Raw genomic sequence first — 22,293 nt, 5'->3', positions numbered from 1 at the left:
CTGCACCCTCGACAACTACTGTGATTATTATTTGACCATGCTGGTCATTTATGAACATTTGAACATCTTGGCCATGTTCTGTTATAATCTCCACCTGGCACAGCCAGAAGAGGACTGGCCACCCCACATAGCCTGGTTCCTCTCTAGGTTTCTTCCTAGGTTTTGCCCTTTCTAGGGAGTTTTTCCTAGCCACCGTGCTTCTACACCTGCATTGCTTGCTGTTTGGAGTTTTAGGCTGGGTTTCTGTACAGCACTTTGAGATATCAGCTGATGTTATATAAATAAATTTGATTTCATTTCATTCTGTGGCAGCACAATGACCAAACGATATACTGTATGTGAGGCTCTTGATCATATCTTTGATCATGACACTGGTGAGGAGGAGAGAGGCCAGGAAACTGACAGTGAAGATGCATTAGAGGAGGAAGTGTCAGAAGTTGAAGACAACACAGAATATGATCCAGACCAAGAGACAACCGATGTGGAACAAATCAGTAATGAGGAAGAGGGCCCTGCTGAGGTTTTTGTTACATGTTTTTATTTACTTTTCTTCTCTTTTGCACACCAGTATCTCTACCTGCACATGACCATCTGATCATTTATCACTCCAGTGTTAATCTGCTAAATTGTAATTATTCGCCTACCTCCTCATGCCTTTTGCACACAATGTATATACACTCTCTTTTTTTTCTACTGATATTGACTTGTTTATTGTTTACTCCATGTGTAACTCTGTGTTGTTATCTGTTCACACTGCTATGCTTTATCTTGGCCAGGTCGCAGTTGTGAATGAGAACTTGTTCTCAACTAGCCTACCTGGTTAAATAAAGGTGAAATAAAAATTTTTATTAAAAAACATTCCGGTCAAAGAATGGGAATTTGTCCTGGTCTTCATCCCCACCTGAGAGGAGAGGTCAGCTGAAAATGTTATCAGGATGACCCCAGGGCCAACGAGATACGCCATACCCCGGGTTGATGACATAAAATCCTGCTTCGAACTGTTTCTGACAGAGTCAATCGAAGCTATAGCGATGAACATGACCAACTTGGAGGGGAGGCGCATTTACAAAGACAACTGGAAGGAGGTAGAAAGCCGTGGGTCTCTTGATTTGGCCGGTGTGTACAGACCCAGAAACTAATCGAACACCAGTTTGTGTGATAAATAGCACAATGTTTCATCTAAGTATTTGTTATAGTCAAAATAATCCATTCATTAAGCTTTTTCTTTTAACTCAAAAACAAGTTGTATGAGTTCAGGTCAATGAGGCCTACAGGCCATGAATAGCAAATAGAAGTTCAAAACTTGTAATGTTCACAAGAACTTAAGTTGATTAAAAGAGCTAACACAACATTAGGTGATAATATATGTATCATTATGGATTTACAAGCAGCTATAATGGGGCGGTCATTTTGGACCGGGAACACAGACTTAACAAACACAACAAGAGGGTTAACGGAGCAAATTATACACGTTACAGCTAATATTATTTCTTATAGCACTGATTTTCAACTCACCTTACCTCGTCCATTTGATTAAAATCCAGCTTTCCAATCATTTATCAATTCAGCCGTGTGGAACACAAACAAAGAACACAACATTGCAAAGAAAAGTATTTCTGGTTTACATTTATTGAACATGTGTCAATTTCGCTGGTGTAATAAAATGCCTTTCGAACAAAAAACTGAAAATGTGCACAACCACCTTACATCCCGTGTGGAAACAGCATAATATCTTTGGCATGATGTCCATTATTCACAATAGAATATTATCACATCATTCAATAGGTCATTTAATCTGTGCATTGAGTTCCCTGTATCTTCACCTTCACACTCTTTTGATTGATTGAAGGAGATTGAATGTTTCCAGAGTACAACAATTCTATACTCAACAATAAAATAGAAATTAATCATTCACTAACTAAAAAACTAATGATTGTAGACTGACATTTTCCCACGACAGATTTAAATGTAGCTAGTTTTGTGAATAAATGCGTTGTATGATATTATAATACACAATTTTCCAATGTCGATCAAAATCTTTACAATTTCATTACACAAGTTGACAAAGACATCCGTCCAAAATGCAGAATAGTTGACCTTTGTTGTACCACAATTATAGAATATTCTATTTGTTTCTACAAAATGCAAAATAGGCCTATATAAAGCACTTATGATAGCTTGGTTCTCGTAACTAAAAGTTTTTTTGTTGTTGTACCCGTTTCTCCTACGGACCTGTATGTTTCACTAACGCACAATCATTGTGGGCGATCGCAAACATGACAGTTTCTCAGAGATGCACACTACAATCATGTAATCAATATCTCAGAGCAGAACCAATCACGTCCTAGACTCCGATAGAGGCCCATACTGTGTGGTAAGCGTTGTTTTTTTTATACCCATGTAGAATTAATCTCAACGACACATTAGAAAACCATCCTTTACAAAACAAATAGTAACTGATTCAATTTCAAAGAAAAAAGAAAGAAAAAGGACAGGATTTACAGATACAACTTTTTTTTAAATGTTTGACTAATTTCTTTGTCTCCATTATTAGAGTTACATATATTCATGTGCAAAATAAAAGGATTGTGTCACACAAAATGTGTTAATGCACTTGGGTCCCTGTGACAACAGGGTTGTAGGAGAATAAAAAACAACATAAGGCTGAAAGGTCTTATGTGGAACAGTAACATTCACACGCAGTGTTTCATGTCAGGCTCTTCCTGTACAGTATTACTCCGAGTCAGTATTCATGTCATAAGAATTAACTGCCCTCGACAACGCCCACCAACTGGGGAAAACAAACGTTCTTCAAACGTGGCTTCAGGCTATTCGGTGTGGAAGAGTGAGAAATTGTGGGGACCCGGTGTCAAAGGAGGCTACACTTTAGCTACGTGTGTGGAAGATATTTTATCACAGATAAGACATTTAACTTGATTAGTACAGTCCGTTTGGATCTCCACTCACTACTTGTAGCTTTATAGCTTGTCCGTTTGTGTTGGCTAGCTTAATGTTCTGGTTCAGGGCTCTCCAACCCTGCTCCTGGAGAGCTACCATCCTGTAGGTTCACTCCAACCCTAATCTAGCACACCTGATTCTAAAAATGAGCTGTTGATAAACTGAATCAGATTAGTTACAACTGGGTTTGCGAGTGAAAACCTACAGGAGGGTAGCTCTCCAGGAACAGGGTTGGAGAGTCCTGTTCTGGTTGGTAGCTCACTAGCACGCAGTCACTCACGTAGTTAACATTAATGCCATCATGAAAACGAGGGAAGCCCCTGACAACATTACATTATTCTAAGTAGTGAGAACGCTCAGGAGCAGGAAAAGTTTAATAGTAATCTTTACACATGTTGTACTTTTCTTAAATGTAGTTTTGTAATTGACTAAGACAAGCAGACAAGAAAATAGCTTTTGGAAAAAGGTCAAGTTTTTGCTGTGAGCCAACGGGGTAACCAAAGTAACCATGGGTTGTTTTCCCCACAGGCAGGCAGGGCCACCATGTTCTATTTCATACCGACTGGGACTATCACATTACAGAAGCATACATCGTCGCCATGACGATCTACACTGCACTGCTTGACAATGTTCCTGTACCGCTTCAGTGTATTTGTCCAGGATGTTACTTCCTGTGAACAGACACAGGAAGTAGCTGCAATGATTTCCAGTAGCTTGGTACACTGAGCATAGGAGTTGGCAAGACAGCACAAACTGATCTGGGACCAGGCTAGAGTTGCACCAGTGTATACTTACACTATACTGGTCGCACCAAACGTCAGGTCAGCATCCACTGACCAGACTATCAATCTCCTCCAGCTTGCATAAGTCTTTACACAATCTCCTTTCGCCTCCTCTTGGCAAAGGCAGACAAAGGAGGAGATTTATGCAGTCTGTAGGTCGGTTGTTGATAGGCTAAACCTCTCCTCCGGTCTCCTTGTACATTGCAGTTAAGGCCACCATTACAGTATGCCAAATGGGCTTTAGCTATCAACATCAGGCTTTTAAGTCCAGACTCTGGGATAAAATACAACTTCCTACTCGTCACACACACACACACACACACAATATCTCAGACAGTCACACACACACACAAAAGTCTTGACTCCCACTCCTGGTTCTCTCTCCCTCCTCTGTGAAGATGTTCTTTAGCTTAGCGTAGCTCAGCCCTGGGCTTCTGTGCTGTTGCCATGGTGAGGGGTCCCCTCAAGCTCGTTGATGGTGTGGAGGAGCAGGCACACCGGGGGCTGGGTGGGTTGTGTCATGGCGGGTGGTGGCAGGGAGGTGGATCCTGTTGCCGACCCGCACTCCGACCTACTTTCGGGTCCATCCAGGGCTAGCTCCTCTTCTACTCCCGGAGCGGGGTGACCGCACCCATCGCAGAAGTCTCCTCCTTCCTGCTCCTCAACCTTCTCCCCCATTAGGCTATCCTTCTCCCTCAGCTCCTTGCCCTCCTGGCTTCCAATACTTGTACTACCACCACGGTCACATACGCACACCTCGATACCCGAGTCACCCGTGAAACGGCGCCGCCGCCCAAGAGCCCCCCTATTATCTTTGTCCTCCTGGGCACAGCTCTCGGGCCCCCCTAGGTCCCCGAGTAACAGGGGCTCCTTGCAACTCTTCTCTGGGCCACTAGGCTCCTCTGTAGAGGCCTCCTGGGGCCCTAGCGCTGGTCCACCATCCTGGGGCTCCTGAGGCCTATTGTCTGCCTTGTGTCTGTTGTAGCCAATGGTGGGAACCCCAATGCAGTGGGGCTCTTCCAGGCTCCGCCTGGAGCAAAGGGTGTCGGACACTGGGGGCACCGGAGTGGTCTGGATGCTCGGGCAGTGTCCCAGTCCCAGGCCGTCCTGTGGGTCCGTGGGCATGGGGCTGACTGTATGGAAGACACTGTAGGGAGGGGGAGGGGTTGGAGGGCGGTTTACCACCTCCTCGTAGTCAGGTAGGAGGGAATTTGGAAGAAACCCTGGAAGTGAAGAAGAGAGGGACACATAAAGGACAGTTAGGATTAACTGAAAATGATTGCAAGGAAAACATGTTGCAAGGTTGGCATTGAACCAAGACCCGGCGGCATTGAACCAAGACCCGGCGGCATTGAACCAAGACCCGGCGGCATTGAACCAAGACCCGGCGGCATTGAACCAAGACCCGGCGGCATTGAACCAAGACCCGGCGGCATTGAACCAAGACCCGGCGGCATTGAACCAAGACCCGGCGGCATTGAACCAAGACCCGGCGGCATTGAACCAAGACCCGGTGGCATTGAACCAAGACCCGGTGGCATTGAACCAAGACCCGGTGGTTAAGGTTTCCTGCAATCTGGGGCATGAAACAGGGCTGTGTTTCATCCCATACCAAAACAAAACCGCAACTCCTAGTTCAAACAAAGGACTGGAGTTGAGTCAAGGTAGCGCTGCCAGGCAGTGACTAAACTCTGTTTGATGCAAAAATTGCCATTGAGAAATATCCCCCCCTAGCCGAGAGGGAAAACCACAAAAATTCCAAGGTACAATGTTTGAGTAAGCTTTAGCACTGGGGAATAACAATGTAATGTAGTCAGACAGAAACGCAGAAGGAGAGAACTACTGAGACTGAAGTTGAGTATGTATGAAGCTTAGTGCTCTCGTGTTTCATTGCGCCACGGTAACGATAGGACTGAAATAGAAGGGCATTGCGCAATAATTCCATGCTGTTGACTACTACCAGTATAACACTGTGCATCTGTGCAGTTCCTCCTAAGCTCTATCACACCATGCCATGGTTAATACGGGCAGCACACCATGCAATAACGCAATATGACGGTAACGACGTCAATGACGGACTACCACGAGTCTGACACTGTGTACAGAACACGACGCTCTCTCGTGTTGTGGGTGTCAAGCCGTGCCACACGGGGAGCTCTGATAGGCGGGACTCTTACTGAAGTAGAACGGAAGGGAGGTGTAGTTGTGCGCCTCGCGGTAGGCGATGAGGTTGATCTCATGCTGGCGCTGCTGCTGCTGCAGCCGGTGCTTGGTGCGCCGGTGGTGACACACGCAGCAGCAGCTCAGGATGAAGATGATGACCCACACCAGCCAGAACCCTGCCGGAGACAGAGACACAGTAGAAAGACTGAAACATAGACATAATGTTAATACGTGTTATTCATGTCTCTAAGGTGAAACTACTGTAAAAGTACTGCTGAATAGAAGGAGTGACATATTGTTTTTGAAAGCAACAGAGAGCTACAGTACATTACTACTGTAAACATCTAGTGCCTGTACAGTGAATGCCAGTAGTGACAAATTGCTAGTGAATGCAATAGTGAGATATAGTGCACCACTACACAGTAACAACATGGAGGCAGAGCCATAGATATTGGCCAACAACCCTCCAGGTTTGTTCTAAACGTTGTTCCTTAGCAAGGATGTAACTGCATTGGAACTTTTGCTACCAACAGTGTACCATGGTGTCAATTGGTATTCTACATCCCAATCGGAGTTCACAGTTCATGTTGTAGCTCATTCATCACGGCAAAAAGCAGAGGACCTAACTCCTGGGATGAGGGAGGAGGAAGTGATATGCAGAGGACCTAACTCCTGGGATGGGGGAGGAGGAGGCAGTGATATGCAGAGGACCTAACTCCTGGGATGGGGGAGGAGGAGGCAGTGATATGCAGAGGACCTAACTCCTGGGATGGGGGAGGAGGAGGAAGTGATATGCAGAGGACCTAACTCCTGGGATGGGGGAGGAGGAGGAAGTGATATACAGAGGACCTAACTCCTGGGATGGGGGAGGAAGAGGGAGTGATATACAGAGGACCTAACTCCTGGGATGGGGGAGGAGGAGGCAGTGATATGCAGAGGACCTAACTCCTGGGATGGGGAGGAGGAGGCAGTGATATGCAGAGGACCTAACTCCTGGGATGGGGGAGGAGGAGGAAGTGATATACAGAGGACCTAACTCCTGGGATGGGGGAGGAGGAGGAAGTGATATACAGAGGACCTATCTCCTGGGATGGGAGAGGAGGAGGCAGTGATATGCAGAGGACCTATCTCCTGGGATGGGGAGGAGGAGGAAGTGATATACAGAGGACCTATCTCCTGGGATGGGGAGGAAGTGATATACAGAGGACCTTTCTCCTGGGATGGGGAGGAGGAGGAAGTGATATACAGAGGACCTATCTCCTGGGATGGGGAGGAGGAGGAAGTGATATACAGAGGACCTATCTCCTGGGATGGGGAGGAGGAGGAAGTGATATACAGAGGACCTAACTCCTGGGATGGGGGAGGAGGAGGAAGTGATATACAGAGGACCTAACTCCTGGGATGGGGGAGGAGGAGGAAGTGATATACAGAGGACCTAACTCCTGGGATGGGGGAGGAGGAGGAAGTGATATACAGAGGACCTAACTCCTGGGATAGGGGAGGAGGAGGAAGTGATATACAGAGGACCTAACTCCTGGGATGGGGGAGGAGGAGGAAGTGATATACAGAGGACCTAACTCCTGGGATGGGGGAGGAGGAGGAAGTGATATACAGAGGACCTAACTCCTGGGATGGGGGAGGAGGAGGCAGTGATATACAGAGGACCTAACTCCTGGGATGGGGGAGGAGGAGGAAGTGATATACAGAGGACCTAACTCCTGGGATGGGGGTGGAGGAGGAAGTGATATGCAGAGGACCTAACTCCTGGGATGGGGGAGGAGGCAGATATGCAGAGGACCTAACTCCTGGGATGGGGAGGAGGAGGAAGTGATATACAGAGGACCTAACTCCTGGGATGGGGGAGGAGGAGGAAGTGATATACAGAGGACCTAACTCCTGGGATGGGGGAGGAGGAGGAAGCAGATATACAGAGGACCTAACTCCTGGGATGGGGGAGGAGGAGGAAGCAGATATACAGAGGACCTAACTCCTGGGATGGGGGAGGAGGAGGAAGCAGATATACAGAGGACCTAACTCCTGGGATGGGGGAGGAGGAGGAAGTGATATACAGAGGACCTAACTCCTGGGATGGGGGTGGAGGAGGAAGTGATATGCAGAGGACCTAACTCCTGGGATGGGGGAGGAGGCAGATATGCAGAGGACCTAACTCCTGGGATGGGGAGGAGGAGGAAGTGATATACAGAGGACCTAACTCCTGGGATGGGGGAGGAGGAGGAAGTGATATACAGAGGACCTAACTCCTGGGATGGGGGAGGAGGAGGAAGCAGATATACAGAGGACCTAACTCCTGGGATGGGGGAGGAGGAGGAAGCAGATATACAGAGGACCTAACTCCTGGGATGGGGGAGGAGGAGGAAGCAGATATACAGAGGACCTAACTCCTGGGATGGGGGAGGAGGAGGAAGCAGATATACAGAGGACCTAACTCCTGGGATGGGGGAGGAGGCAGATATGCAGAGGACCCAAGTCCTAGTACAGTAAATAAGCTTTAAATGAGTGTCAGAACTGACTTGTCTTTTTGAAAAATGTGTGGCGTGCATGCAGAACATGTACTGTATGTTCAGTACATGCATGTTCACGTGCAGTGATGTAAAGTACTTAAGTATAAATACCCCCAAAACTACTTAAGCAGTACTTTAAAGTATCTGTACTTTACTTTTTACTCCACTACATTCCTTAAGAAAATATACTTTTTACTCCATACATTTTCCCTGACACCCAAAAGTACTTTTGTAACAATTGAAATGCTTAGCGGGACAGGAAAATGGTCCAATTCACACACTTATCAAGAGAACATCCCTACTGCCTCTGGTCTGGCCGACTCACTAAACACAAATGCTTCATTCGTAAATGATCTGTTAAGTGTGCCACTGGTTAACCGTAAATAAATAAAAAACAAGATAATTTTGCCATCTGGTTTGCTTAATATAAGAAATGTGAAATGATGTACACTTATTTCAAACCAAAGACTTAAGACTTTTAGTCAAGTAGTATTTTACTGGGTGACTTTCACTTGAGTCATTCTCTATGAAGGTATCTTTACTTTTACTCAAGTATGACAACTGGGTACTTTCTCCACCACTGTTCACGTGTACAGGTGAATGTGAGGGGACACTGCTATATGACTAAAATGCAAATGTGTTTCAGAGCGGGAGAATGAGAGTGAAAGGTAGAGAGTGTGTGTGTGGGTGTGTGTGATATCTTAGAGAGAGAGAGAGAGTCCTTACACCAGAGTTCATAGTAGTAACTGCAGCACTGTGACTCCCCACAGCAGTGTCCTGATTCGCAGACGTAGCTCTGGTTGTTCAGCCCCTCACAGTGCAGAAGGCTCTGGAAGACAAGAAGAGACAAGTCAATAAGTGTAAAAACCGTATGTCCACCACCTGGGTCGTGTTCATTAAGTCACAATGTAGCGAAACCTTTGCAATGAACAACGGAAATAAGCATTTCATATCGGACAAGCCCAGGTCGTTTCTTGCCGTGTCAGTCTGTGTTCTTCCATCTGTTGCCTAGTGAATATGACCCAGCACCCGCCACTCAAATACTGATGTTCATTCTTGTTAGTCATCATCTTGATAAAAAGGTGCTACCCCTAGAATTTCTCAGAATTTCTTCCCTATGTGGAAGCTAGGTGTATTGCAACATCACTAGGCTGCATTCAAAACAAATCTCCCCCTCATCCCCTTTTCCTGTAACATGGCAGAGACTCGCGCTCGAGCCTTACTTTCACTTTTGGTCCACCAGCTTCAAACAGCTGGAAAAACTATACTGAACAAAATATATATATAAATAAATAAAATAATCGCAACATGCAAAAAGGTCAATTTTTACTGAGTTACAGTTCATATAAGGAAATCAGTCAATTCAAATAAAATTCCTTATGCCCTAATCTATGGATTTCACATGACTAAGAATACAGATCTACATCGGTTGGTCACAGATAACAAAAACAAAGTAGGGACTGGATAAAAAACGGTCAGTATCTGCTGTGTGTGACCACCATTTGTCTCATGCAGTGCGACATCTCCTTCAGAGTTGACCAGGCTGTTGATTGTGGCCTGTGGAATGTTGTCCCACTCTTCTTCAATGGCTGTGCGACGTTGATGCATATTGGCGGGAAGTGGAACAAGCTGTCGTCCATGTTGATCCAGAGCATCCCAAACAAGCTCAAAGGGTGACATGTCTGGTGAATATGCAGGCCATGGAAGAACTACGACATTTTCAGCTTCCAGGAATTGTGTACAGATCCTTGCGACATGGGGCCGTGCATTATCATGCTGAAACATGTGGTGATAGCAGCAGTTGAATGGCAATGGGCCTCAGGATCTCATCACGGTATCTGTGTGCCATCGATGAAATGCAAGTGTTCGTTGTCCGTAGCAAATCAAATCAAATTTATTTATATAGCCCTTCGTACATCAGCTGATATCTCAAAGTGCTGTACAGAAACCCAGCCTAAAACCCCAAACAGCAAGCAATGCAGGTGTAGAAGCACGGTGGCTAGGAAAAACTCCCTAGAAAGGCCAATACCTAGGAAGAAACCTAGAGAGGAACCAGGCTATGTGGGGTGGCCAGTCCTCTTCTGGCTGTGCCGGGTGGAGATTATAACAGAACATGGCCAAGATGTTCAAATGTTCATAAATGACCAGCATGGTCGAATAATAATAAGGCAGAACAGTTGAAACTGGAGCAGCAGCATGGCCAGGTGGACTGGGGACAGCAAGGAGTCATCATGTCAGGTAGTCCTGGGGTATGGTCCTAGGGCTCAGGTCAGTTGAAACTGGAACAGCAGCATGGCCAGGTGGACTGGGGACAGCAAGGAGTCATCATGTCAGGTAGTCCTGGGGCATGGTCCTAGGGCTCAGGTCCTCCGAGAGAGAGAAAGAAAGAGAGAAGGAGAGAATTAGAGAACGCACACTTAGATTCACACAGGACACCGAATAGGACAGGAGAAGTACTCCAGATATAACAAACTGACCCCAGCCCCCCGACACATAAACTACTGCAGCATAAATACTGGAGGCTGAGACAGGAGGGGTCAGGAGACACTGTGGCCCCATCCGAGGACACCCCCGGACAGGGCCAAACAGGAAGGATATAACCCCACCCACTTTGCCAAAGCACAGCCCCCACACCACTAGAGGGATATCTTCAACCACCAACTTACCATCCTGAGACAAGGCTGAGTATAGCCCACAAAGATCTCCGCCACGGCACAACCCAAGGGGGGGGCGCCAACCCAGACAGGATGACCACAACAGTGAATCAACCCACTCAGGTGACGCACCCCCTCCAGGGACGGCATGAGAGAGCCCCAGCAAGCCAGTGACTCAGCCCCTGTAATAGGGTTAGAGGCAGAGAATCCCAGTGGAAAGAGGGGAACCGGCCAGGCAGAGACAGCAAGGGCGGTTCGTTGCTCCAGAGCCTTTCCGTTCACCTTCCCACTCCTGGGCCAGACTACACTCAATCATATGACCCACTGAAGAGATGAGTCTTCAGTAAAGACTTAAAGGTTGAGACCGAGTTTGCGTCTCTGACATGGGTAGGCAGACCGTTCCATAAAAATGGAGCTCTATAGGAGAAAGCCCTGCCTCCAGCTGTTTGCTTAGAAATTCTAGGGACAATTAGGAGGCCTGCGTCTTATGACCGTAGCGTACGTGTAGGTATGTACGGCAGGACCAAATCAGAGAGATAGGTAGGAGCAAGCCCATGTAATGCTTTGTAGGTTAGCAGTAAAACCTTGAAATCAGCCCTTGCTTTGACAGGAAGCCAGTGTAGAGAGGCTAGCACTGGAGTAATATGATCAAATTTTTTGGTTCTAGTCAGGATTCTAGCAGCCGTATTTAGCACTAACTGAAGTTTATTTAGTGCTTTATCCGGGTAGCCGGAAAATAGAGCATTGCAGTAGTCTAACCTAGAAGTGACAAAAGCATGGATTAATTTTTCTGCATCATTTTTGGACAGAACGTTTCTGATTTTTGCAATGTTACGTAGATGGAAAAAAGCTGTCCTTGAAATGGTCTTGATATGTTCTTCAAAAGAGAGATCAGGGTCCAGAGTAACGCCGAGGTCCTTCACAGTTTTATTTGAGACGACTGTACAACCATTAAGATTAATTGTCAGATTCAACAGAAGATCTCTTTGTTTCTTGGGACCTAGAACAAGCATCTCTGTTTTGTCCGAGTTTAATAGTAGAAAGTTTGCAGCCATCCACTTCCTTATGTCTGAAACACATGCTTCTAGCGAGGGCAATTTTGGGGCTTCACCATGTTTCATTGAAATGTACAGCTGTGTGTCATCCGCATAGCAGTGAAAGTTTACATTATGTTTTCGAATAACATCCCCAAGAGGTAAAATATATAGTGAAAACAATAGTGGTCCTAAAACGGAACCTTGAGGAACACCGAAATTTACAAACCATTCACAGAGACAAACTGATATCTTTCCGACAGATAAGATCTAAACCAGGCCAGAACATGTCCGTGTAGACCAATTTGGGTTTCCAATCTCTCCAAAAGAATGTGGTGATCGATGGTATCAAAAGCAGCACTAAGGTCTAGGAGCACGAGGACAGATGCAGAGCCTCGGTCCGATGCCACATGCCTGCCCAAAGCATAACCCCACAACGTTGACAACAGAAAACCATTTGCACACACAACACTATACAAGTAATGTGCAGTTGTGAGGCTGGTTGGACATACTGCCAAATTCTCCAAAACAACATTGGAGGTGACTTATGGTAGAGAAATTAACATTAAATTATTTGGCAACAGCTCTGGTGGGCATGCCTGCAGTAAGCATGCCACTTGCACACACCCTCAAAACTTCAGACATCTGTGGCATTGTGTTATGTGACAAAACTACACATTTTAGAGTGGCGTTTTATTGTCCCCGGCACAAGGTGCACCTGTGTAATGATCATGCTGTTTAACCAGCTTCTTGATATGCCACACCTGTCAGGTGGATGGATTATCTTGTTAAAATGAGAAATGCTCACTAACAGGGATGCAAACCAATTTGTGTACAACATTTTAGAGAAATAAGCTTTTATTGCAAATGGAACATTTCTGGGATCTTTTATTTCAGCTCATGAAACATGAGACCAACACTTTACAGGCCGTGTTCGTATTTTTCTTCAGTGTATATATTTTGTTGTTGAAAGTATATTTCACAGCGATTTAGATTGAAAAGTGTAGGGAATCATTGTGCAATGCTTGTTTTCGCACAAACTGAAATAGAGCGAACCGTGTAGAATTTTAGCAACTAGGAAAAAAGTGATTTCTACATTGGCCACTTGACTCCATTTCCACTAAATACACAGCCAAAGTCAAAACAGCTTTCCTATTTTGACAATCGATGTCGCTCCGCGGGAGAAGTCAATGGGTAAATATCACAGCTATTCACAACACTGGCGGGGAAGTAATACTGTAAAACATTTTTACCCATTGATTAGGACCATTGATGGACATCTCCTGAAATTACAATGCAAAAATAAATCCTTTGTGTAGCACCTTCAACTCATGATAGCATTATGGAGCATTGACTGAAACATCAACTATAAGATCACAACATACAGCAGTTGAGCTATCTCTACAGAAATTGCTCTGGCGATTAGACCTAGCTACACTCTCACAGATACTGTAACTGTACGGGACCTGAATAACAAATACATGTATTCATCAAACAACTGGTTAACAACTAGTTAGTAAAGCCTATAGACTATATCAAGACGTTCAGACAGTTGATAGACTAGTGATCACTCATATTTGCATGTTGCCCTCTAGGGTTTAGGCTAGGTCGCTTTATCAGCACTCACAGATACTGTACCTGACCAGAATAAATAAATAATAAAATAAGTCTCTCTAAAATATAAGATAAAAACAAAGATCAATAACTGATTAGTCGTGTTCCATGTAGCCTATAGGGTCTGGAAGAACTAGGTCCAGACATAAGTGGTAGTATTGAACCTCTCAATCATCCCTCTTATACATGGGTGCCAAGCTGCTAGAATGTCCACGGCTCAGATTTCCTCATCACTTACCATTCAGGCGCTAGTAGCCTCAGCCTCATACAACATTCAATACAACAGAGTGAACAGAGAGACATGGCCCACACTGGAACAAACACACCAAGTTAGTCTAGCCTAGAGAAACACAATGTACAGACACAAGCTGCTTGTTTGCGTAGATGACGGCCTAAATGTGCCTCCAGTCAAACAGGAACTAGCCTGTTAGCCTACATCAGAAGCTTGTAGAACCTGACACATCAAAGACACACTTAAAAATCAGTGGCAATACAAACATTCTTTCAATCATTCAGTTTCTACTTTCCAAGGGGACAGCAGGAATAGCCATTGATAAAGAATGAACTAAAACCAGAAACCAGACAAGGAAGACAGCCAAGGAAGCCTCTCATCAAAAACGGCTTCAGAATATATATTGATTTATCAGGCAACCCCTACCAGGCTACACATTATCTACAAGATTAGATTATGGATTAAATCCCGAGGAGAAATGTTAGCCAAGGTTTTCTATACCCGTTTCCTTTCCAGCTGGAGAGGCATAACTGTCCAAAATTCCTAAATCCCAAGGAGCGCAAGTGCTTTCAACTCAAGGGTCGTTATCCTTCCAGTCCACAGATGAAAAAAGTGAAAGAGCACACACAAAACCAAGCAAAAGAGGGGACAAGGATTTCTCTAAGGAAATGTCCAAGCGGCAGTGGAGTGTGAGCTGCCAGCCAGAGTAGAGGACTGCATGGTAATGAAGAGTGGAGCACCCTCGGTATTCAAAACGGCAGGCGGAGTTTGTGTGTCCGAATGAGGACAGTTATAAACACAGGAATAGTGAAACCCAGCCACAGATCAACTTCACGCACACACTAGCCTATGCGTTTCCACTAGGAAAGTCTGGAGCATCTCCACAGTGCATCTTTTTAACAACCTCCCACAAAATTGTTTACACCATACAACTACATTGTATGACATGGCATAAGCCCATCACACAAAAAAAACTAACAGGTTAAAGCTGAAAACTGCAGAGAAACTAGGATACTGTTTGGTTTGGAGGCATTTTCAGGTCAGAGACCTTTGGCTTTAGAGGAGATCAAGAACTCCCTGGCTCCCAGGGGCTGTTGTCAAGAACCGAAGTGCAAAGATATAACCCTTAGGCCTATGACGTGATGTTTTTGTTACTTGTTGTTGTATTTGTGCTAGGGTGTTGGTTCCAGTCCAGTTAGCACGATAGGCTAGGCCTAGAAACAAAAACTAAAGCCAAATCCATGTAAGAATACTATTTGGACAACAAATTGCCTAAGCCAAGGTTAAGAGATTTAAAAAAGTCTAGGTTAAGAGATAAAAAAGCCAAGGTTAAGAGATAAAAAAGCCAAGGTTAAAAGATGAGAAAGCCAAGGTTAAGAGATGAAAAGTTGTTTTTTTGGGGCGTCTGAATTTTCTATCGCCTAGGAGACGTATCAGACAAGACATTGAGCCAACAAAGAATCTCGACAGACAACATTCCTCAGTCTCTCAGCCTTCGACAATAGGCTGCTGCAGGATGGAACAACCATCCCTTCTCATACTACAGTAGAAGATTAGGGATGGGTGGATTGTGTTACTAACTCTGCCAGAGCCTACAGGCATAATAGAGATTAATTAAATGTAAAATCGACCATAATGAGAAGGTGCTGAAACAACCAGACATACAAGAACAGTCCGGTGTCACTGCTTGACTATCAGAACATTTTTTCTCTTGGACAGCTGCTAAAAAGTGACTAAGTGGATTCTTGACCGTGTTCATATGATATAGCATTTGATCTGGCATGAATACGCACAAACCTGCCATACTGACAGACTATCGATGCTGTATACTAGTGTCTAAGCTAAATTATTTATGGAGGATCTACCTTTTCATGCAAAGAAGCATGTTAGTTTCAAATTCTTAGTAGGCACATCGCTAAAAACTACAAAATGTCTTGAATGAAAAAGAAAACCCAACTGAGTCTTTCTCAGGCCTGTAAGCTACATGACAGGCAAAGAAATCTCAACCAGCAAAGCATTCTTTTGGACTGACATATTGCATACAGGGTTCACTACTGCAGCCAAAACAATCGGAGATGTTTGGGTGTCAGGGCTTGACCTACAGGGGAGCTTTAGGAAGCCCTCGTCAGTGGCTTGCTTGGGCCAGTGATTCTTTTTTTAATAACGCTATTTTAATCTAGGTTATATAATTGATCTATAGAAAACAAAAGATGGATTTCCGAAGCTGTTTGTTCGATATGTTGATTGTTTACCACACACACGCTACACACATATAGCCCACATATAATCTGTCGGGGCAGAGAGCTTGCGGAGCTCAAATTGCTGGTCGTTGCGTGGAGCCAAGACCGACAGTCACCATGGAATAGTCTGCCTTTAAAAAAATCTGACATTTCCTTTAGAGCAAGGCTCTCCAACCCGGTTCCTGGAAAGCTACGCTCCTCAATGTTTTCGCTTCCAGGTAACTTCGGATTCAGTTAATCAACCAGCTAATTATTCCAATCAAGTGCACTAGATTAGGCTTGGAGCAAAAAACTACAGTAGCTCTCCAGGAACAGAGTTGGAGAGCCCTATGTCTATGCTCTTTGGTCCTTGAAAAGTCATTGAAGTTATGGTAGTTGATTTAAGCCAGACTTCATTAGCGTGTGCGTTGGGAACATGACTATTTAGTCAGGCAAAACGCACATTATTTTTTACATATTTTAGAAGGTCAAAATAATCCAAAATGTCAATGCATAAGGCCTTTAAATAAATTCCTTATTCTTAAAAGTGGTAATGCACACTTTTTTGCATAGATTTTTTTCTATACGTTATTACAACTAAATATCAAATGTAGGTCCTTCACATTTCTTATTTAAAGATGCACTATGTAGAAATCACTCTGGCATGTCCTGGTTGATAAAATTCTATTAGTTCACCTAAATTCAGTTTATGTGACATAAGTATAGTGTAGGGAATCATTGTTCAATCTAAACCATTGTGAGAAATATTTTCCATAACCAAAAATATTGTATTTTCAGCTGTTTCAAGCTGGTGTACAAAACTGAAAGTAAAAGATGCAAAGAGCAGAACTTCAAATGGGAAGCAAAGAAATAGCGCTCATAGAACCGATCTACCGCTTCTTAGACTTGCTTTCAATGAGGGATCTTTAACTCATATTTCTATGCAAATTTGGTCTGGTCACTCAAAAACTTACATCTTGCAGCTTTAAGTGCTTGGAAAAAGTCATTGAATTTGTCTGTATGAATCCTGTATAGGCTACTTGCTCAGGCCGCAAATGAATGATAAGTGCATAATTTCAATAGCAGCTGATTTTAACATTCGATTTCCTGTCAGATCTTGACCCATGTCAGTATTATTTGCATCAATCCAGTGGTCATTTGTTTTGAAAACAACATCACAAGTGCGCTGCAGAAACACAGCTAGCTGGTAAGCACCTGAATTAAAGGATAACTACACAAAAATCTACATTTCACAAATTCTCCCAACAATGGTCTGCAAATATGTTTTAAGAATTGTGGATTTTGAACATCAAATGTAATTTTTTTGCCGTGATATCGTTTTGGTACAGTATCAAGTATCGTTTTTTCAAATTCTGCCCTCTAGATGATTTCACAGAACACATGCCACTTTGAAATCTGCAATAAATACATTCAGCATTTTATTTCAAGTCTCTTTTCTGTTACAGTAAATCTATCTACATCAAAGAACAAGGGCATACTAATTTAAAAGATGACTAGTCATTTTTAGCCTGGTTCTGTACAGAATGCAGTCATTACGGGACACCGGCCAGGTCATTGTCCATTATCTTTTTTTAAATTAAAAGTTTGGTGTGACTAAATCGTGTGCTGGTGCCAGCAACTAAAAAAGGTGGTAGCTGGAAAAAGTTAGTGTAGAACCCCGGCATAGTTCACTTCCTATTTTGCAGATTCAATACTGACACAGAGCTGACTGGCAAGGGGACTGTACAGCAACAGTGTTCTAGAAGAGATGTGTTCTGAAGTTCAAGGTTGGACAGTTCGTGCTGAACAGAACAGTGGTGACAACAAAAAGAACATTCTCCACCACCACACATATTCAGCACTACTTTTCAAAGGGAAAATAGGACGTGCTCAGGGAACTAGCCTATTTTTGGTTGATGGTTCGCCAACAATACTACCACGTGAAGAGTAACCACCTTGCAAGAGATCCGTCTTGTCTTTGCAGACAGATATTAGGGTACACGTCTAAGCTGTAGCACAGGGGGCTAATGCAGTCTTGAAATGCAATGTACGGACAACCTGGGTTTGATACCTGGTCAGTTAGCCTCGGCCTATTGAAAAATGAGGGTGACTGATGTAGGCCTAGGCCAAAACCAAGTAGGACAATGCAATCAATGTATTGTGTCACTCAATATTTCTCTCAAACAGAACTTGACAAATCCAGAGGTTAAACAAGACATTGGGATTCAAATTGGCACTTCCACTCAGCAACTGGTGACCATATTCAGTCACCCAGAACTAAGGCAAGATGCCAGATACAAAATGAAAGTCTCAATGATGTAGCAGCAAACAGGGAGAACGTTCAGATATCTGCGAGGGGCTGTAGCCCCCTTCCTAGAAATAAAGAAAAACATTGTTAAATGAACTTTAGACTTGTGGGTGATTCCTCACAAAAAAGGACCATGATTTTTTTGATTTTCACAAAATGTTATCCATAGAAGGGTCCTTTAGGGGAAGGATTGTTGATGGAGATGACTATACAAAACATTAAGAACACTTTCCATGATCAACTGACCAGGTGAATCCAGGTGAAAGCTATGATCTCTTATTGATGCCACTTGTTAAATACACTTCAAATCAGTATAGATAAAAAATGGGAGGAGACGGGTTGAAGGACTTTTAAGCCTGGAGAGATTTGAGACATGAATTGTGTTTGTGTGCCATTCAGAGGGTGAACGTGCAAGACAAAAGGTTTAAGTGCCTTTGAACGGGGTATGGTAGTAGGTGCCAGACGCACCGGTTTGTGTCAAGAACTGCAACACTGCTGCATTTTTTCCTCACTCAACAGTTTCCTGTGTGTATCAAGAAGGACATCCAGCCAACTTGACAACTGTGGGAAGTATTGGAGTCAACATCAAATCAAATCAAATCTATTTATATAGCCCTTCGTACATCAGCTGATATCTCAAAGTGCTGTACAGAAACCCAGCCTAAAACCCCAAACAGCAAGCAATGCAGGTGTAGAAGCACGGGCTTCTATCAGGTGTAGAAGGTGCAGGTGTAGAACATGGGCCAGTATCCCTGTGGAACACTTTTGACACCTTGTAGAGTCCATGCCCAGACGAACTGAGTCTGTTCTGAGGGAAAAGGGGGCTGCGCAACTCAATATTAGGAAGGTGTTATTCATATTTTGTACCATCAGTGTATATTTGACATTTGTATCTTGAAGCATAATTGAGAAATAATAAATTTAAGTTGGAACATGTGAATTTTGGCATTAACCAGGCCTTCTTTAAGTCTCCATAATGTTTAAACTGCACTACAAAGGAAAAATTGGTGTCAAAGCTTTACTGCCTGCTCTGTAATATGAGTGGTACTTTAATTAAAATTTTCACATATGAATATTGAAAAATATAAACATGAATATATAATAATTTTGGGGTCAAATGCCAGTTGTGAGAATTACCCAAAAGGAGTGCTGTGATTGGCTTCTGTATCAATTTCTTTGTATAAAATGGGCCATAACTTAAATAACTTTACTTGTAGTAATAATTATCTGAACCTTTTGCAGGGATATATTTCATTATCTAATGATAACAAAATGCTTACAATGCTCTTATGAGGGGGGACTTTGTGTGTCATGACATGGACTGAATTTAAGCCAGGTTCATAACAACTGGGCACTCTAAAATGGCCAACTTCAGTGTGTTCAAGACAAACGTCAGATCACTGACGTCATGATGTGACGTCGTTCTACACCAAAACATTTCCAGTTGTCTTGAAAGCACAAGAGCAGGTTAGCGTTTTTCGATTGAATTTTGTTCTGGAGGCAGCTCTGCAGAGTGGTAACTAGCTGGCACAGCCACAAAGTCATACACATGTGTGTTTTCATAAATTTTTCTTTGCATATTGTCCATCTAGCGGAAATAGCTCAGTTCTGCCTCATCCCAATAAACGTCATTAAGACCAGCGATAGCTAATCTGTTTCACTGATAACCTCTTGTATTAATGACTACAGGGACATGAACGATGATGAACCCCCGTCAACAACTTCAGTGTATTCCATAAAGTAAATTACAGTACAGACAGGTTGGTTGTTTATCAACAAAATCGAGCGTGTGCAACGTTTATTGGAAAAGTAATGCATTTGCACAACGAGCACTTGTCTCAAATACATCGTTACAGTTTTTGGTTAGCTAGCAAGCATTTGTTTTGTACATATTGACATGAAATCAGTCAAAACACCTGAAAACAAGACACATATAAAGAACAAGATAACACTGGCTGAAACGAGACACACACGATTCCCTTCATTGCAGCTTCTTGTGATTGGGTGGATTCGATAATGCTGAGCCAAGGAGCACCGGTCTATGGCCGGTGACGTGAACGGGCATAACGTTGATGGAAGAGCTCCTTTCTCAAATGGAATAGTAATCTGCGCTGCTCGGTCCTGGTGAATCGTCCAGAAACATACACCACTTTTCCAGAAAATATGTGTTTTAAAACTAGTTTTCATTGGGAAGGCAGATACATATTTTTTTTAATCAAAAGCGAACACCTTCGCATGTTAAATCGCACTCACCACGTTCTTAATTACGCCGTTTATTTGAGCCGACTTCAAAGTGAGCTATGACTGGAGCATTTGGCTCATGCTCGGGAGGCAGCCCGTTTCTGAAAACCAATACAATCAACTTTTACATTACGCAAAACACGCCTACCCGTGCCAGATGAACCGAATCTCCTCATTGTTACTAGCTGGCTGTTCAGAATCATAACGCAGACTCCGGTCACATCGATGCACGCTCATCATTTTCGTTACAACAGCCAACCCGTTTAAAAAACAGCACTTACACATGCAGTTTCAGTTTCAATACAAATATATAAACGAAACATCAACTAATCATTGTTTTTAATAAGACAGCTACTGACTTATTGGCTAGTAGGATGATAATGCTGTGCTAGTATGTGGCGAGATATTTGATAACTCAACCATTTAATTAGACAGCGGTCAATGGGTGCGGCTAGAGACGTTTGCTTAACACTAAGGTTAAGGTTAGTGACTAACAGTAGCCCATGTAGCTAACGTTAGTTACTAAAGCAGCACATACTTTGTCGACTTCAGTCAACGCTGACTAGCAAGTGCCTGTGATGCCAACTAAATAGCTGACTGAACAACTAGCTAGCTAGCACGATAGCTAAAGCTAGCTACAGCGGTCGAACTTAGAAGTTATAAAGTTATACCCAACCGAGACTAGTTAGCCAGCAAACGTGTAGGAAAACAGCTGGCCAAATGAATAACTAGCTACCTAACAAAGTAGCTAGCCGTATATGCAACTTTACTAGGTACCCAAATAAACAACCTGCATGAACCGAACCAAAAACAAATCCTTGAGTCCAAATCTTACCTCGTCTAATGTCGCGTCGGAGGGGCTGACAGCTACAACGTGCAAAAACAATCCCATTTTAAGACCCACACCTAAAATCTCGTTCATTCCTCCGACCGGACTCGTGTAAAAACATAAGACGTGTGTTGTTCACTTCACTAATCTTAGCGAAATGTCAAACTAGTTTACGGCTCTACCGGACGCACTGAAAGACCACGCATGCGCTGCCTCCTTGCTACAGCGTAATTTGATATTTTAAGGAGGCACATTGGGCGAATTCGATTAACCTGGCCCGGGGTACGCCGAGCGTAGAACTTGAATACTATAATGGTTTGAACCTTCCTGTGACGGTCCAAAGATCAGCCATGTTGGTTAGGGAGTTATTCAACCATAGTTTGGTTTACCAGTGCTGTGATAAAATGCCAGCAGCATACCACCCTTCATACCACTGCTGGCTTGCTTCTGAAGTTTAGCAGGGTTGTCCCTGGATGGGAGACCAGATGCTGCTGGAAGTGGTGTTGGAGGGCCAGTAGGAGGCACTCTTGTCTAAAAAAATAAAACATATCCGACTGCCCAGTGCAGTGATTGGGTACACTGCCCTGTGTAGGGTGCATTCATCCCCCTCCTCTCCCCTGTAACTATTCCCCAGGTCGTTGCTGTAAATGAGAACGTGTTCTCAGTCAATTTACCTGGTAAAAATAACAGGGGAAAAAAGACTGTGTAAAACAATGAATGTGAAGAATTTATCTGCA

At 43.7% G+C, this 22,293-nt stretch overlaps 1 protein-coding gene across 1 annotated transcript; it reads right to left on the bottom strand.

The window, feature by feature from the left end:
- Positions 1 to 1,609: 1,609 nt before the first annotated feature.
- On the bottom strand, positions 1,610 to 22,035 carry wbp1lb (WW domain binding protein 1-like b). Its single transcript, XM_020478794.2, has 4 exons — positions 21,563 to 22,035; positions 9,152 to 9,254; positions 5,918 to 6,079; positions 1,610 to 4,963 (listed from the first exon to the last, which is right to left on the bottom strand). Exons 1-4 carry the CDS (start codon positions 21,647 to 21,649, stop codon positions 4,161 to 4,163), a joined length of 1,155 nt encoding a protein of 384 aa, XP_020334383.2. The 5' UTR covers positions 21,650 to 22,035; the 3' UTR covers positions 1,610 to 4,160.
- Positions 22,036 to 22,293: the final 258 nt, after the last annotated feature.

Source organism: Oncorhynchus kisutch, linkage group LG1, assembly GCF_002021735.2.
Source record: "Oncorhynchus kisutch isolate 150728-3 linkage group LG1, Okis_V2, whole genome shotgun sequence".
NCBI classification, from domain to species: Eukaryota; Metazoa; Chordata; class Actinopteri; order Salmoniformes; family Salmonidae; genus Oncorhynchus; species Oncorhynchus kisutch.
This window is presented reverse-complemented; position numbering and strand designations above follow the sequence as displayed.